This window comes from Castor canadensis, chromosome 7 (assembly GCF_047511655.1).
Source record: "Castor canadensis chromosome 7, mCasCan1.hap1v2, whole genome shotgun sequence".
Lineage (NCBI taxonomy): Eukaryota > Metazoa > Chordata > Mammalia > Rodentia > Castoridae > Castor > Castor canadensis.
The window spans coordinates 26,891,079-26,909,261 of NC_133392.1; the positions used below are offsets into that span (position 1 = coordinate 26,891,079).

General features: G+C 44.1%; 2 protein-coding genes across 5 annotated transcripts in view; one reads left to right on the forward strand and one right to left on the reverse strand.

Annotated features, from left to right (window-relative positions):
- The window catches only part of Borcs7 (BLOC-1 related complex subunit 7), a 51,315-nt gene extending 41,364 nt beyond the window's left edge, over window positions 1-9,951 (reverse strand). For both annotated transcript variants that reach the window (XM_020171190.2, XM_074078418.1), the window contains exon 1: window positions 9,568-9,951. The gene's annotated coding sequence lies outside the window, so the exon portion shown is untranslated. The remainder of the gene's footprint in view (window positions 1-9,567) is intronic.
- Cyp17a1 (cytochrome P450 family 17 subfamily A member 1) lies at window positions 8,981-17,628 on the forward strand. Of its 3 annotated transcripts, XM_020171258.2 has the most exons (8): window positions 8,983-9,346; window positions 10,631-10,769; window positions 10,990-11,219; window positions 11,849-11,935; window positions 12,298-12,513; window positions 12,821-12,990; window positions 13,568-13,671; window positions 14,124-17,628. In XM_020171258.2, exons 1-8 carry the CDS (start codon window positions 9,050-9,052, stop codon window positions 14,405-14,407), a joined length of 1,527 nt encoding a protein of 508 aa, XP_020026847.1. In that variant the 5' UTR covers window positions 8,983-9,049; the 3' UTR covers window positions 14,408-17,628. The 3 variants fall into 3 exon arrangements, with proteins under 3 accessions (XP_073934513.1, XP_073934514.1, XP_020026847.1); XM_074078412.1 differs by lacking the exon at window positions 11,849-11,935 and having other exon boundaries at window positions 8,981-9,346; XM_074078413.1 differs by lacking the exon at window positions 14,124-17,628 and having other exon boundaries at window positions 8,981-9,346; window positions 13,351-13,594.
- Window positions 17,629-18,183: the final 555 nt, after the last annotated feature.

Below are 18,183 nucleotides of genomic sequence, written 5' to 3' on the forward strand. Positions count from 1 at the left end.
CTTTTGTGTTTGGTTTATCTCATTTAGCATGTTTTCAAGGTTCATCTATATTATACCATGTATCAGAACTTCATTCCTTTTTATGACTGAATAATATTCTAATATATATTGTATATGTGAGTGTGTGCGTATGTATGTGAGCATACTATACATAATATATAATATGTATATATATATATATATACATATAACACAGACCACATATACAATGGTGGTCTCATATGATTATACTGCAGTTGAAAAATTCCTGTGACCTTATTCACACGTTTGTGGCGATGGTGCTACACTTGCCACTGCACTGCCAGTCCTATGAAAGAGCAGCACATACAATACATACAGCATATTACTGCACTTTTTATTGTTATTTTCACACACTGAGAATAATACCACTTGATCATGATGAGTTATTAACTATTTTTATACATTTTTGGATTAAATTTGTAATTTTTGAGGATTTTTTTTCATGTATGTGCCTGAGAGATATTGGTCTGTAATTTTCCTTTATTAGAATGCCTTTATAGTCTGGGTATACTAGAACATACCTGTAATCCCAGCTACTCATGAGACAGAGGCAGGAGGATCAAAAGTCTGAGTTGAAAATACAAAACAAAAAGGCTGGGGCATGGCTCTAGTAAGGCCCCAGTACTGCATAGAGGGACAGGGAAAAGGAAGTGGTGGTGAGGGAGGGGGTAGAGGGAGGGAGAAGGGGAGACAGAGAGAGAAACAGAGGAAGAAAGGAAAGAAGAAATGAAGGAATGAAAGAAGGAAGGAAGGAAGGAAAGAAGGAAGGAAGGAAGGAAGGAAAGAGAAAGAAAGAAATCCTTTTTTTGCTTTTGTATTAAGGTAACACCCACCTTATAGGATGAGCCAGGAAGTGTTCCCTCTTCTTCTATTTTTGGAAAGAAATTATAGACAATATCATTTTCGCCCCCCTAAATATTTGGTAGAATTCACTAGTGAAACCATCTGTATTAGTCTGTCTGGAGTTTTGTTGTTGTTCTGGGGATTTTGTTTTTGAGACAGGACCTCACAGCCAAGCTGGCCTCAAATTCACCATCCTCCCGCCTCTGCTTCCCAAGACCTGCACGACCATACCTAGCTTAGCCTGCTTTTCACTGTTGAAACAGAACACTTGAGGCTAACTTTACAGAGTAAAGGTTTATTTAGCTCACAGTTTTGGTGACTAAAAGTCCAAAAAGCATAGCACAGGTTTTACTGAGGACACCATGGCAGATGGCAGGAGCACATGCAGTTTTAAGAGGTCACAACTCAGGTTTGGCAGAGTCACTCAGGTGCCAGCCTAGCAAGTGCAAGACTCTGAGTTCAAACTTCAGTAAATCCGCCTCCTCCAAAGAAACGTTAATCTCAAAAGAGGAAGCAAGAAAAGAGACCAGGGTCCCACAATGCCTTCCAAGGGCACTTCCCCAATTGACCTAAGGGCCTCCCACTAGTCCCCTCCTCTGAGAGGTCTCACTCTCCGACATGGCCTCACTGAGGACCGACTCTCCAGCACATGAATGTTAGGGAGAAAACATCCAGACTGTAGCAGCACATGTTCCTGGTATTTTCTGGCCTGGAAAATAATTAATTATTGATTCAGATTCTTTAGTAGATTTATACTAATTCAGATATTTCTTTTTCTCCCCACATAAGCTTCGGTAAATGGTGTTATCAAATTTGTGGGCATAAAAATATTTATGGTATTTCTTTATAGTCATTTTAATGTCCATGGCACCAGTAATGAAGGCCCCAATTTCATATTTTCTATTAGTGATTTATATTCACTTTTCTTAAAAAGCCACATCAGCGTGGCTAGACATTTTATCGCTCTTTTAAAGAACCAACTTTGATTTCATTGCCAATTAAGTATCCACTACATGCTTTTTAGGGAACACATTCAAACCATAGCTCTGTCCCCATCAACCCAAGTGGAAAACTAAATAATTCACAAGGCATTGCATGGAGCGCTCAACAGGTCTTGCCTTAGTAGCAAGGCAAAATTAGCTCTAATCCATGAACATTGTTCTGAGCTCACCTAACAAGTTAAAAGTCCCAAAGTATCAAATGAACAAAACCAACAAAATGTAGTCACATATGCTAGAGTAGTTTTGCTTTTATTTTGAAAACAAGTCTCCTTTATTCTTTATAAGCTATTGAAAATATAAAATAATTCTTTGTATAAATTAAATTTTTTTCTAGACACCAGTCGCTCATGCCTGCAATCCTATCCACTTGGGAGGCTGAGATTAGGAGGATCACAGTTCAAAGCCATGCTGGGCAAATAGCTTTGAGAGACCTCTGTCTCCAAAATAACCAGAGCAAAACGGACTGGAGGTATAGCTCAAGCAGTAGAGTGCCTGCTTTGAGAGCTCAAAGCCCTGAGTTCATACCTCAGTCCCACCAAAAAATGAAATCAGTAATCCAGATGATAAATGTATCACCAAAATCCTAAAAGGTGAAATGTACAACCAGACTGAATTGTGACTAGCAGTGTTAAATCGACATCTGAAACAACCACCTCTCGTGAGAGGACAGGGTCAAGTTCTCCCAAAGGAAAATTTGATTAGCTTTACTCTTCTGGGGATTGACTCCTCTTGAGCCAAATTCTCCTGGTCCAATCAGGGAAACAGGGCACAAGCTCAGAAACTGTGAGTGAAATCAGATGTGAGCCGGGAGCCAATGACCTACATTTCCAGTATGGGAGTCTTGCATCTGGCACTCTCTGAAGGCCTAGAGCAGTACCTATTTGTCAAAAGTTGAATATTGGTGATTGTTAAGACCTTGATGGCGTGAGATCATCTGGGGAAGATGTTGATGGAGAAGGGCCAAGGGCAGGAAAAGGAACCTTGACATACATGAGATGGCAGAGAGGAGAGGAGGAACAAAAGAATTACAAAGAATGCAGAGTTGTGCGATGTTTCAGAGTACAGGGTTAGAAGGAGAGTTTTATAAGGGAAGATCTGAAAAATATCCAATTCGTTTGGCAATATAAAGATCATGACTGACCTTATTAGCAGCAGTTCCAATAGTATGATGGGGTCAGAGACTAAACCAGTGAGTAGAGAATGAATGAGGAACAAGATGAGGACAGAGCCTCCTTTATGTTATCCTACTAAGGGCCTGAATTGGAAAGGAGCAGTGAAAGGAAAATTAGAGGGGAAGGTGGTATTGATGATGGATTTTGTTTGGGATGAGAGCCTGGAGACTATTTACCAGCTAAGAGGAAGAAGACAAGGAGGGTAGGTTGGGGATGCAGGAGGAAAAAATGAAAAGGAAACAACTTGTGGGAGGTGAGAGGTTTTTCATGGGTGTGGTGCGGGGGAAGGAATCCAGGGCCTTGCACACGGTGAGCGCCAGACAAGTGTTCTACCACTGAGTTACACTCCCAAACCAAGGACTGCTGAGTTTTTAAAAAACATTGTTGAACACAGCCAGTTCAAATGTATTCTGGGTCTCTTTGCCTTTTATTCTTTCTTAAAAAATTTAGCTCAGTTTTGAAGTGGCTATATAAATATATTTACATGATTCAAAAATCATTTTTTTGGCACTGATGAGGCTTAGAACTGAAGGTCTCATGCTTGCTAGGCAGGTGCTCTATCACTTGAGCCTCTTCACTAGCCCTTTTCTTCGTTGGATATTTTCAAGATGAGGTCTCCTGAACTATTTTGCCCGAACTAGCCTTGAACCGTGATCCTCCTGATCTTAGCTTCCCAAGTAGCTAGGATTACAGGCGTAAATTTATGGCATCCAACAACATCTAATTTTTTACAGTTCACTTTTCATGGAAGTATCACATACATACAATAGCTGTATGTATCAATATATACAAATAATTGATATACAGCTCAGGTTTTCCCAAAGTGAACATGCCTCTGTTACCTGCACCCACATCAAGAAGCAAAACATTACCTGCACCCCAGGAACCCACTTTGAGTTCCCTTCCAGTCACTAACCACCCCTCAAATGTAATCACTTGATTTCTATAACCTGACTTTTCTAACCATAGATTGGTTTTATCTGTTTTGAATTTTATATAAATGAAACACTATACTATACATTGTCCTCTCAATACTGTGCTTGTGAGATGTACTCATGGTGGTCCATGTAGTTATAGTTCATTATTTTTCATCACTGTACAGTATTCCACAAGGTGATATATGATAATTTATCCATTCTATAGCTGATAAATACTTGGGTTATTCCTAGTTTGGGATTATTACATCTAGTGCTATGAACATTCTTGAACATGCCTTTTGATAAACACATGAATACATTCTTTTGGTTACATACCTAAGAATAGAGTTGCCAGATCATAGTTCATACAGATGTTCAGCTCTAGCAGATAATGAAGTTTATGCTTTGGACAAGGAACAAGGAAATCAGGGATATGGGGGAAGTGGAATTAATACAAGCTTTCGGTCTGAATTCTGGTATAAAGTTACATAGGATGTTTGCATTGACCACTGTATTACTCAGCTTTCAATTACTGTAACAAAATATTTGAGATGATCAATTTATAAAAAGAAAAGTTTTATTTTGGCTCACAGTTTTAGAGATTGAAGCTCAATTGGGTCTATTTCTTTGGGGCTTGTGGCAAGGCAGTATAGCATGGCAGAGAGCAAAGCTGCTCACCTCATGCTGAAATGTGAAAGAGAGGAAAAGGAAGGGGCACGATCCCACATTCCCCTTTCAGGAGATGCCCCCAGTGATCAGAAGACTTTCCACTAGTTCCATCTCTCTTTTTTCTTTTTTGAGACAGGGTCTTGCTAAATAGCCTAAGCTGGCCTGCTACTACCTACATAGCCCAGTCTGGCCTCAAGCTTGCATTCCTCCTGTCTCAGTCTCCTGAATATTGGGATTCAGGCATGTACCACCACACCCAGATAGGCCCCATTTCTTATAGTTTGTACAAAGTTCCAATCATACCATGGGTTGGGGCCCAAGCCTTCAACACATGGGCCTTTGGGGTTAGTCCGGGTGCAAACTACAGCAGTTATTGATCTACATTGAGAACAACTACAAAAAGAATCCAAAAAGTCTTTGAAATTTTAATAAAATAAATTTGTGACAAGTCAAGAAAAGATAGAAATTGCAAAATTTTAACAGATAAATAATTGCCAAGAAACCCAAGTAGGTTGAGAAGAGTTGAGAAGACCAATAATAAGTGAGGAAACGGGACATTTTTGTTAGAGAATTACCTCCCCCAAAAAGGTACCAGGACCTGATGGTTCTCATGGTCACCTTTCTTTACAGCATCAAAGAATGGATAATTTTCATGATATTTGATTTATTTATAAAACAGAAAAATATTGATAGTTTCTCAGGTAACTATAAACTAGCAAAATCGTATTACCAAAACCTGGCAATGCACAAATATGAAAACCCCAATTTTCATATGATTAAAGACATAAAAGAGACAAATTCCTAAGTAAATTACAAAAGAATTCAATTCTATGTTAAGCAACAATAGTAACTCTGGAAAAGTTACTATTAATATAACACAGCTCATAAGTAAGTCAGTATTTGTCATATCTTTAAAATACAAATACATAGCCTTTGACTAATAGCTCTACTTTTAGGATTCTATCCTAAAAAAGGATTAATGGTCATGCACAAAGCTTTCACTACAAGGCTCTTTCTTAATGTTGTTTATATTGATAACAACTTAAATGTCTGATACAACACAGGATCAGTTAAACTAGCTACGGTATACATTTATTATATACGCAATGGAGTGCAGTCATTAAAAATAATAGAGGACTAGGGACATGGCTCAGGAATAAAGCACTTGCCTGGCACACAGGAGGCCTTGGACTCCATCCCCAGCACCACTTAAAAAAAAAAAAAGCAATAGAAAAGTCAGGTTAGGGGTATAGCTTAGTGGTAGAATGCCCACCTAGCATATGCAAAGCCCTGGGTTCAATCCTCAGCACCAAATAAAATTAAACTCTGTGTGTGTGTGTGTGTGTGTGTGTGTGTTGTATTTACTGCTCATCCTAGCCTATATTATATATAAGAAAAAATATGGGCTGGCTGAGTGGCTCAAGTGGTAGAATGCCTGCCTAGTAACCATGAGGCCCTGAGTTCAAATCCAGTACCGTCAAAAAAAGAAAAAATACTACATATATATTAGAATATATGTATATACATATATAGTAGAAAGCTCTTTAATGACAGAGAAAAATATTATGCAAAAAATCCACGCCGGGTACTGGTGGCTCACACCTGTAATCCTAGCTACTCAGGAGGCAGAGATCAGGAGGATCATGGTTCGAAGTCAGCCTGGGCAAATAGTTTGTGAGATCCTATCTCAAAAAACCCATACAAAATAGGGCTGGTGATGTGGCTCAAAGTGTAGACCCTGAATTCAAAACACAGTACTACACAAAAAAACTCTGCAATGTAACCTCATAAAAAGTACATTTAAATGATAGTTCTTATTTTTAGCTATCTGCATTTTCCAATTTTTTTGCTATTATCATGTATAACTTTTACAATGTGGTGATGAGGGAGAAAAGCAACAAATTTTATTTTTACAAGGTTCCCATTTCTTGTTTGTGTTGGCATTCACTTTCAGAAGAGAAAGTAGCCATTCAGAGTCTTCTCCCAGGTGAGGGCCCTGCCTGGATCTCAGGCCTTGGGCCTCAACTGGAGGTGTGGCTCAAGTGGTAGAGCACATGCTTTGCAAGTGTGAAACCCTGAGTTCAAACCTCATTCCCATCAAATTGATAAAAAGAATGATCCTTTAATGTCTACAGTCATACCACCCTGAACACACAGATCTCGTCTCAGCCTCAGGCCTCTATTTCTCAGTCCTGCTGTCATCTCATTACTCCCTGCTGCAAAATGTCAATAGCTCCCACTACTAGAAGGCTTTCCTAGCCTTCCATTTCAGGACTCCAGAGCCCAATTCAATGTACCCATTTGGTCTTCTTTCTCAAGGACACTCACATCGATACACTTCCTTTGTGTCCTAGGTCAGGGCCATCACCATCCCACTCAGAATGAGCTCCTTCTGCGTGCCCTATTCTGGGCTCTGTTGCTCTTCTTTCTAGCAGTGCCTGCCTATCCTCCCCAGCTCTGGCATGCCTCCATCGCTAATCCTCTTTCTTCCATGAAGTCTTCTCTATCCCACCAAAGAAATCTCTGGTTGCAGATGGCCTTTATGGTCTAAACGACATCTGAACACTCAGAATAGGCAGCTAGGCAGTCTGACCAACAAGGCCTGGCTGTTTCATGTTCACCATGACAACCCCTACCTGCCTAATCCCAGCAACCCTCACACCAGCACAGACTCCTAAAAGTACAGACAGACCACAGAAGGCAGCAGGAACTCCATCTCCACCTTTTCGTGAGTCTTGACTAGTGAATGAATCCTGCCTGGTTACCATTCTGAGGACCTGCCTCCTCTGTGATGCCTGACACCCAAAATGTCCACTTCGTTGGGGCTGTGACTTCTCTGAAATATCAAATCATTGGTCAATACTGACTGAGCCACTAGAGATTTCCTGGAGAAGAGGAGGATTGTGTCTTTTGAAAGATCTACTGATAGGTGCTCAGAAAAACTAGGGAGCAATTTTGGTATAATAGTGATATAAAGAAATATTAAATGAGCATGCACATTGTGCTAGACAGCACTTTGACATACATTAGCTCACTGAATCACAATAACCTTGAGAAGCAGATCCCATCATTGTTCCCATTTTACAAATGCGGAAGCTGAAACCTTAAAATGTTAAGTAAACCTAAGATCACCATATGGCTACATACATACATATCCAAAAGAATTGAAAACAGAAACTCAAACAGATAATTGCACAGCAATGCTGATAGCAGTGTTGCTCAAAAGAAGCCAAAGGTGGAAACAGCTCAAGTGTCTGTCAACTGATGATTGAATAAACAAAATGTGACAACAGAATATTATTTAGTGACAGTATGGACAAACCCAGAAGATGTTCTACCAAGTGGAATAAACCAAGCACAAAAAGACAATGCTTGTTAGAAATAGGCATGTTCAGAGACAGAAAACAGATTACAGGTTTCCAGGAGCTGGAGGAGGGAAAAATAGGGAGTGATTGCTTAGTGGGTACAGTGTTTGCTTGGGTGATGAGAAAGATTTAGAAGTAGCTAGTGGTGATGATTGTATAACATTGTGAATGTACTTAATACTCCTGAAATGTACACTTAAAAGTGATTAAAATGTTAAATTTTTAATTAAAGCACCACATGGTACCCCCATATATGTAGTTTTATATATTGGTTAAAATAAATTTTAGTTGTAGGCACCTGTCTTGCAAGTGGGAGGCCCTGAGTTCAAACCCTGGGACGACCAAGATATTTTTAAATAAAATTTTTAAAATAACAATTCTATGTTATATATATTTTTAACATAATAAAAGCAGTTTTTCAGAAAAGATAAAGTAACTTGCCAAAGATCATGTAGCTACAGAGTGACCAAGCTTGAATTTGAACTGAAACCTGTCTGGCTCTGGACACCTCAGTGTCAGTGCCCCTGGGAAAGAGCACTCACCCAGGAGATAGACATCTGGTTCTTGTTGTCACTGTCCTGAGTGACCTCACACAATGTGACTTTTGAAGATTTCACTTTCCTTGACTGTTAAATGATAAGATTGGATGAAATACCTTTGACAGGTTCTGCTAATTATAATCTGCTAACATGGTTATCTGTCTAGCAATTTGATTTTACAGTACAAAAAGTCTGAAGGTTTGATCACCAATCCCGATACCATTTGCCTCTGGCGCACTCTTGGGGTCATCCATGGTTGAGGAGCTCCAGGGAGCTGCTTCCACAGGGTTTTGCCCTGGAGTTGAGCCAGCCCTTGACATGGCCTCCATTCCACCTCCTCTGCCAGATCTGGGAGAAGGCTCAAGCTTGGCTCTGTTCCAGGATAAACTTTAACAAGCCAAGAGATAACGCAACCTCAAGGTAAAGATCAGGGAAACTCTTATAAAGGCTCGCTTGTTCCCTAGAGTCTCTGTGACTCTCTTACCCCACAGCTGTCCACCCTGCCTGCCAGCACAGGCTACCATGTGGGAACTAGTGGCTCTCTTATTGCTCATCCTAGCCTATTTCTTTTGGCCCAAAGGAAAATTCTCTGGCACCAAGTACCCCAAGAGCCTCCCATCCTTGCCCCTGGTAGGGAGCCTGCCGTTCCTCCCCAGACATGGCCATATGCATGTCAACTTATTCAAACTGCAGAAAAAATATGGCCCCATCTATTCCCTTCGTATGGGCACCAAGAATACAGTGGTCATCGGTCAGTACCAGCTGGCCAAGGAGGTACTTACCAAGAAGGGCAAGGAATTCTCTGGAAGGCCCCAAATGGTAAGTGTGCTTATCTTCCCTCTTCCTCACCACCCCTGGGGCTGTGAAGTTTTTAATTATTCCAAAATCAGACTAATGAGATGATGGGAGGGGAGCAACCCCTCACACTCCAACCCAGCCTCTAAACTAGGCAGAAAGAATTAAAGGAAGGCTGACCAGCAGATGGGATTGGGGGGGGGGTGCAGTAGATTGAGGGGTCCAGCAGCCCTTGCTCCACTCACCTGAACCAGATGATAATCTCTCTGAACCTAATTAATTGAGAAGATGCATATGAAGTCCTTAGCCCAGGCATACATCAGTGCTAAATAAACAGCCAGCATGAATGTTACTCTTTATACAAAATGGGGCAGAGATCACTGCCTCCATGAGAGGGTGTTGGGAAGAAATGGCCTGGCTCTTGGAGGACTGGCATTGCTGTTTCCCTGGCATTGTCTCGGTAGCTCCATTTCATGGTGGCTGATCCATGACAGCATTTCACATCTTCTCTTCATCCCACTGAGCATGCTGTTGTGTCGAGTAGCCATCCCAAAAACATAGCCAATGCCCCCAGCTTGGCATTCTGCTGCTCAGAACTCCCCTGAACACCCCAACAGCTTTGATCAGGCCAAGGTTGACTCTTTCCTTGGACCAGCCAGCCAGATGGGCTGGCCAACAACCAGGCTCCCACCCCTTCTGGCTTCTTCCCCTGCTAGGTTCCTCTCAGGAGCAAGAGAGGACAGAGGGGGCCAGTCAGGTGGGGCTTGCGGGTCAAGGGATGGAAGAGGGAGACTTTGAACGCTTGTTTTTGGAGTACTTCTGGGAAGAGGCACAGGTGAAACATCTAGACTCAGATGTGGGCTTGTGGCTGGGTGAATAGGCTTTTGGTGGAAAGATAAACAACAACAACAAAAAAAGAGATGAGCTGTGCTGCTAGCAGCTCCAGAAGGACCCTGGAAAGGCAGAGGTCTGTAAGCCTCCTGCTCTCTGCCCCTGAGACAGGTTTATCCCACCCACAGCCGCCTCCCTGCTCCTGTCAGTGAGCTGAACCCCAGGACTCCTCCATTCTAATTGAGGGTTCTTTCTTCCTCCTCACTACACTGTCTCAAGGAATTGGGAGTAGTAAGGCTTATAAGGTTGTCCTGCCAATACCTTGTAATCATGGTGGAGTGATGCAGGGACATCCTCACACAAGGGTCAGCATGGCAGGTACCTGCCTTCTACCCAGGTGGGAGGAGGGGGTTGGGAGACCCAGGAAAGGGTGGGTGGATGGTGTGTTATTTCTGCCACCTTGTCTGCTCTGCAAAGGAGACTTTCAACGTCCTGTCAGACCATGGGAAGGGCATCGCCTTTGCTGACTCTGGTGCCCAATGGCAGCTGCACAGGAAGCTGGTGCTGGGCACCTTTGCCCTGTTCAGGGAAGGTGAACAGAGGTTGGAGTCGATCAGTGAGTGCTGGGCTGACCCTGGGGCAGGAGCTGATCCCACAGGGGCTGGGGAAGGAATGGAAGGTTGGAGAGTGGGCAAAGGGTTATGAATGGCTTGGTAGAGCTTTTTCTTGGCCACTGCTACCATCTAGTGGCCATCTGCTATCTGTGTCCTGCCCTGGTTAGGAAGGGGTGAGGGTACTGATTCATTCTTCATCCTAGTGCCCATCTCTCCTCTTAGTATGTCGAGAAATCACTGCTTTGTGTGATTTGCTGGCCACCTACAATGGACAGGACATAGATTTGTCCTTGCCTGTCTTCATGATGATCATCAATGTAATCAGCTTGATCTGTTTCAACATCTCCTACAAGTATGGTGATCCTGAGTTGGAGATCATAAGGACCTTTTCTGAGGGCATCCTGGACAACCTGGGCAATGAAAACTTGGTGGACATATTCCCCTGGTTGAAGGTGAGGGTGAAGCTAGGTCAGAAGACCTGAACAGGGTTCCCAGTTATCTTCCTCCTTCTACTGCCCAGCTCCTGACCCATCTTTTTACTGCCTATTATAACCTTGGCCACTTCTCTACTTGGCTTTTTAATTGGGCATTTTAAACTCATGGTGGTGGCTCTTGTTTATTTTCCAATTGCCATGTGCCAGCATTAAGTATTCTACATGCATTGATCACTGAATTCCCCCATGGAGGAGTATTTTAATATCTCCACTGTGCAGATGAAAAGCTAACCATAACCAGGTTAAGGAACTTGCACAAGTCTGAAGACTTAGGTCTACCTTACTCCTTAAGGGCTACCTACAAAGGACTGGGCACATGGCACAGTCAGGGTTTGATGTCTGATTGAAGAATGGGAAGATAAAGAGGAGGCCATCCTCTCCTTTTCCTCCCTTGTTTGGAGTTGTCCTGTTTGTCCTGATATTCCCACTCTGTGTCCCTGTCTTGCCTCCCATGATGGCCGAAGGTCAGGGTTGAAGTGGGAACTCTCCTGAAACCGAAAGCTAGGATCTGCTTCTGGGAGGGAGTCCCCTAGCTGGAAAAGCAAAATGGAAGAGAAGGGAATGTGACATTTCTATCTGTTCTCCAGATTTTTCCCAACAAAACTCTGGAAATGATAAGGAAGTATGTTAAAATGAGAGACGGAGTGATGAGTGAAATGTTAAAAAAGCACAAGGTAGGTGGTAGAGCAGATAAGAGCATGAGTGAGATTGAAAGTGCCATGACAGCATAACAGGGGTACATTATGGATGCTGTAAGAGCCCCAGAGCCTAGCAGAGAGCCTGGGGTATAGTAGGTGCAGTTAAAACTGTCCTAATTAGTGGATGGGAGTGGGAAAGTGAGAAATTGAAGAAGATCCTGAAAGGGACCCATCTACCCCACAAATTAAAGAGGGCCCAGTGCTGTCTCCTACCCAGCCCTACTCCACTTCCAAGCACAAAGAGCCTTGTTATCTCTAAGCTAGGATGAAAGCATGGCAGGAGTATTACAGATTGGGGCTATTTCTTTATTACAAACTCCCATCTTCCCCAAACCTAGGAGAAATTTAAAAGTGGCTCTATCACCAGCCTGCTGGACATTCTGATTCAAGCCAAGATGACTGCAGACAATAACAATGCTGGCCCAGACCCGGACTCAAGTATACTTACAGATAAGCACATCCTTGCCACCACTGGGGACATCTTTGGGGCTGGTGTGGAAACTACCACCTCTGTGGTGAGGTGGATTGTGGCCTTTCTGCTGCACAATCCTCAGGTGAGCTTCTTCCACTCCTGTCTTCCCATCTACCCAGCCATCCTGACCTCTGCATCCCAGAGAGAGGGAGAAGCCATGTCCTCTGGCCAGGAAGCTTGGGTCTGCCCTGCCCCCGACCCATGCAGGGGATGGCTCTGGTTCCAGGTTAAAGCTGCCCCATCTTTTAGAAGCAGGGGCTGGGCTGCAGAGCACCCACTGGGAAGTATCTCTTCAGGCTCTTCTGCATATGGGTGTTGGGTTTTGCTAACCCCATGTTTCTCTTGGGCTTAAGCACTCTGGTCATCATGTACATTGCTCTGGCCCTCAGATAAAGAAGAAGCTCCATGAGGAGATTGACCAGAATATAGGTTTCGGCCGGACACCAACTGTTAGTGATCGGACCCACCTCCTCTTTTTGGAGGCCACCATCCGAGAGGTGCTTCGTATCCGGCCCGTGGCCCCAATGCTCATCCCCCACAAGGCTAACACTGACTCCAGGTATGCTATCCCTTCCAAGACACCTAGCTTTATGATGCACTGAGCTCTGCTCATCAGCCCACCTGTCCCCATCCATGTCCCCCATCCACCTGCCAGTCAACCTATAGTCAAACGCTGGCTGCTGTCAGTCACCTTAGCCCTGGACCAGATCAATGTATCACCCTCCCCTGCCACCCACCCATGAATGAAGCCCCAGATCCACCTAGCTGCCCTCAGAGGCTGCCTGTTGCCCTTGGAAACACAGCTCTAGGATGAAAGACTGCACACTCTGTGCTCCTACCCCATTCAGCCACTACAGCGCACACACATACACACACACACATGCACCATCTCCTGATGCACACTAATGTGCCCTGACAGACATAAGTGTCCATGTACAGTGTCGAAACCTAAGTACCTGCTCAGAGGACAAGACTGGATTCAGATTTGGCCAGGCAGAAGCTAAGGAAAAGATAAGTGGGAATGAGGAGCAAAGGGTTCTTTTCTGCTCAGGGAGTGGGAAACCTGGAGACTTGGGGCTGGATGGGAAGGGGAGGGCAATACTCCAGATGCCTCTTCTTTCCCTTCTCTGGGACAGCATTGGCGAATTTACCATTGACAAGAACACACATGTGATCGTCAATTTGTGGGCACTGCATCACAATGAGAAAGAGTGGCACCAGCCAGACCAGTTCATGCCTGGTGAGTCCCTGTCCTGTCCCATTCTGCTCCCTGGGCCACACAGCCAGCCTGAATCTGTTCTACTACCCCAGCATCCCTTCTCCTCTGCCATGCTTATTACTAGAAAATTCTTGGCTCCATCTCTATGGACCTGTTGCCACCCTCACCCTACTGTAGATTGCCCCAAATTATTCTTCACGACAGGATTCTCATTCTCTCTTTCCTCCTCCAAATTTGCTCCTCAGAAAAATCCTCTAGGCATCTGCCTTCCTCCTCTTTGATGCTGGAATTCTTACCTGTTTACGCCACCTCCTTTTCATCCTTCCTGAGTATTTCATTCCCTCATAAGGGCTACCTGAGAGCAGGCTGTATCTCTTTCTGTGGCATCTTGGGCAGGACCACATCTCCCCCTCAGGGCAGAAGCATGATTCTACATGCCCTGGTCCTTGGCTGATGCCTTCCTTTGCCCACAGAGCGCTTCTTAGATCCAATGGGAAAACAGATCATCACACCCTCATTAAGCTACTTGCCCTTTGGAGCCGGTCCCCGCTCCTGTGTCGGAGAAGTTCTGGCCCGCCAGGAGCTCTTCCTCATCATGGCCTGGTTGCTGCAGAGGTTTGACCTGGAATTGCCAGATGATGGGCAGCTGCCCTCCCTGGAGGGTGACCCCAAAGTGGTCTTTCTGATTCATCCTTTCAAAGTGAAGATCAAGGTGCGGCAGGCCTGGAAGGAAGCCCAGGCTGAGGGTAGCACTTAGAGGCCGGTTCTCACCCCATGCTGTGTGGCTGCAAGCACAGAAGTAGAAGAGCCTCTCCCACAGTCCCTATGAGTCCCCCTCCTCCCAACCCACTCTGCCTTCTTATCTAACCTGCAGCAATGGCAGCTGATGCACATAAACTGAAGGGTTTTTTTTTAATTCAGAAAATTCCCAAGCAGCTAATTTGACTATTTGTTCATTTATAATGTCCACATTTTATCGAGTACCTACCATGTGACATTCACTGTCTTAGGACCTTCACACTTCCTGGTCTTATGAAGGTCACAATTAATGAAGGCTGAGAAATATAAGAGTTTCAGAGACTCATGCATGCTTTGAAGTCAATTAAACGGGTGACGTGATGAGAGAATGGCAGAAGTGAGGAGGGGTCACTGTAAAAAAGGGGTCTGGGAGGTGAACATGATCTATGCTGAGAAAGAAGCAGGTGAAAAGGTCTCCAGGTAGGAAAGGTCAGCTTGGCTACTGGTGTGGACCTGCTGGGGTCAAGTGGGAGATGGGGCCAGTGCCCATGGGGCCTTTGTAAAGAACAGGGAGGAGTTTAGGTTTCTACCTCAAATATGATAGGTCATTGGTGGGTTGTCAACATGTAAGTAGAATAATTTGATTTATTTTTAAAAAGTTCACTCTAGCAACTGCATGGAGAATGGTCTCTCAAGTGCTGAGATGGGAAAGAAGAGAACAATTAGAAAGGAAAGTGACATAATGAGGGCTCAGACCATGACCACAGCAGGGGAAACAGTGAGCAGTGAAGAGCTGAGTTTCAATTTTGAAAGCAGAGCAACAGATCCTGTCTACTTTCACCCAAAAAGACTTCGCTGCATCGACCTCATAGGCTTGGCCTTGCAGGTGTGTGTGTGTAACTCAGAGACTGGGTCCTCCCCAGCCATACCAATTTGGTCACCTTTACCCCCTCCTTCCCTGGGGTAAACAGTGCCAGGAAAGGGTTTCTACACCTGCCTTCCCAGGAGCACTTTGGGGGCTTCCCCTTTCCCCAAACACTCCAAGAAGTCTGAGATGCCTCCTCACTAGAAGATCGAGCCTAGATACCTTTCAAACATGAAACCAGTGTATTTAAACCTTGGCCACTGGCCAGTTTGCAAATAAAGGATGTCCCCAGACACCCCAGAAGAAAATGACCTTGCCCTTCAGCCTAGAGATAGGCCCCATCCTCAGTTCCTAGGTGCCATCCAGAGCAGGGTTAGATTATCCATGACCCAGTCCTTTGCCATCTGACTGGAAAGAAGGCTCTGGAAGGGCCAGCAGGGCAAGACCAAGATTATGCCTGCTTAAGTATTCAGAGAACAAGTAAGTGATTCTCAACAAGGAGAGGGACAAAGATTTCAATTATAGCAGAAACTACTTCCTTCAAAAGAGCTTTGTTAACCCAGAGTTATCCCCCCAACTCAGGCTTGATCTTCATAGCCAATGACCCCGGGACCTTGCTAGAAAGCCCAGAGGAGTTTTTGGGCAGCAGTGGCTGACCCCTACCCCATCACAAGCAGCCTAATAGAGGTGCTAACACCATTGTTAGCTGAAGGGATAGGTCAAACTGGAGGTTGCTCCTTCCCTCTCCCAGGCTTCTAAGCCCCAGCAGGCTGCTGAGCTAGAACCAAGTTATCCTCAGCTCAAAGCAGAGGGGGCAGGATTGGCAGGAGGAGAGCTAAGTATTTCAAATTTGCTTAGAATTTGAAAGGGAATTTGTGGACTAGTGATGAACAGATAAGCAATTAGAAGGTCTGTGTTCTCTGTAGAAGCAGTGGGTGAGTTGAACTGAGTAGAAAACATCCAGTCTTTGACTATGGAATCAGAACATTGAATACGACCAAGGAAACAAGGGACTAATTCTTCATTTTGAAGATGAGGAACCTGAGGGCTGTGTTGTTGTTGTGTCACACATCTACTTAGTGGGAGGGCTGAGACCAGAACCCAAGATTTCAGTGATGCACAATGAGGAGTCCGTCATGCTTTCCCACCTGTCCCTGGGGGTAATGTAAATGTAAAGTACCTTTCTGAAAAGCTGTGTTCTCTTAGAAAACACTCTCATGAGCTCTGACTGCTGCCCAAACTGTGCTCTTTCCCTGGATGGAAGGCCTTTCGCCATTACCTGCACCGCTAGATCCCTTGAAACTCAAAGTGAATGCCAAGACATATAACTCCCCGCCTGCCACCCCACCATGGCTGTGTATCCCCACCTCCTGTTAGCCCTCAACTTGTTCCTTGGCTATGAACCCATGAGCATCTAACACCTCGCTGGACTTGAAATGGGTGCGGTGTCCCCCAAGGACATGGTCCTTCTATCTCTAGAGTTCAAGACTGAGCTTCGTGTTTCTTATCCTGCATATCACATCTGATAAATAGGGTAGACAGAAAAGGACTCAATAAAATGCCCTAATCACCAGCCCCCAAGTCTCAGCCCCAGATCTTAGGCCACTACTGATTTCCTGAACCTCAGGAAGCTTTTTGCAGAAGGGAGCCTACACATTTGGCAAAGCCAGAAGGCCTTTGCCAAGACCCCAGTCATTTTTTTTCCTAGTGCAATGCTGAGGATCAAACCCAGGGCTTTGCATATCCTAGGCAAGTGCTCTACCATTGAGCTACACTCCCAGTCCCTTTTGACCCTCAGACTGTCCTTGACCAATAGTGTAATGGTAAAAATGTTTAACAACTAGTTCTTTGGGGACAGGGATACCCCTGATTTGTAGTGTGTGCCAATGTGATATCACCAAACAAAGATGCTCAGTGGCATTGTATGTTCTTTATCATTAGATTCCAGTGTGGGATATTTGTGAGACATATGACCATCATAAGCAACTTCCTCATTCTCTGAACATAATATATTTACACAAACCCAGGTGGAATCACCTGCTGTACAACCAGGCTACAAACCTGTGCAGCATGTCCCTATGATAGGCAACTGTAACACAATAGTTAATTTGTGTGACTAAACACACTTGTTTTCATCAGCATTTGAGAAACGCATGGTACTATACATTATGATGGCTACACTGTCACTAGGAAATAGGAATTCTTCAGCTCTATTATAGTGTTATGGGACCACTGTCATATATGTGACCTGCCACTGACTGAAATGTTCGTTATTATGGACACGAGTATAATATTATATAGTTTTCCACCATGCTGATATGTAAATACCTTCAATGGTATAGATAACAGTAACATAAAGCAAAATTAGGAAATTATCCGTTTTGTGTTTATAACATTTTTTTCTAATATATTCAATTGAGGCATATCAATTTCTATTGGCTGTTTAAATAAGAAGCTCATAGGGGGGAGGTGGAAAGGGTGGGCGTGGGGGACAAGATGGAGAAATGACTCAAACAATGTATGCACATGTGAATAAATGAATAAAAAAAAAAAAGAAGCTCATAAAATTCCTGAACATTCAGTAATCAGAATTTCAACGAGCCAACCCTTCCAGGAGAAATGGACCATTCCCTGTCCTTCAAAAAAGTAGCTCCCCAGTGTCCCCTGTATTGAGGAGGTTCTCAATAAAGGTGGTGTAAAGTGTGGATGGGTGAAAGTGTGTGAATGTTCCAGTAGGCCCCTGATGGCTACAAGACCTTCAGGAGCTCTCTGCAGTCACACAGACATGCATCCACATTTAAAGGACAGAGACCCAGCAAGAGGCAGCAGAATGGGGGGAAACTGGACAAGGAAGACCTGAAAAACCTAAATGCTAGTCCCTGACTCCCCAGCCTCAGCCCTGGACCTTAGGCCAACTGCTAATTTTCTGA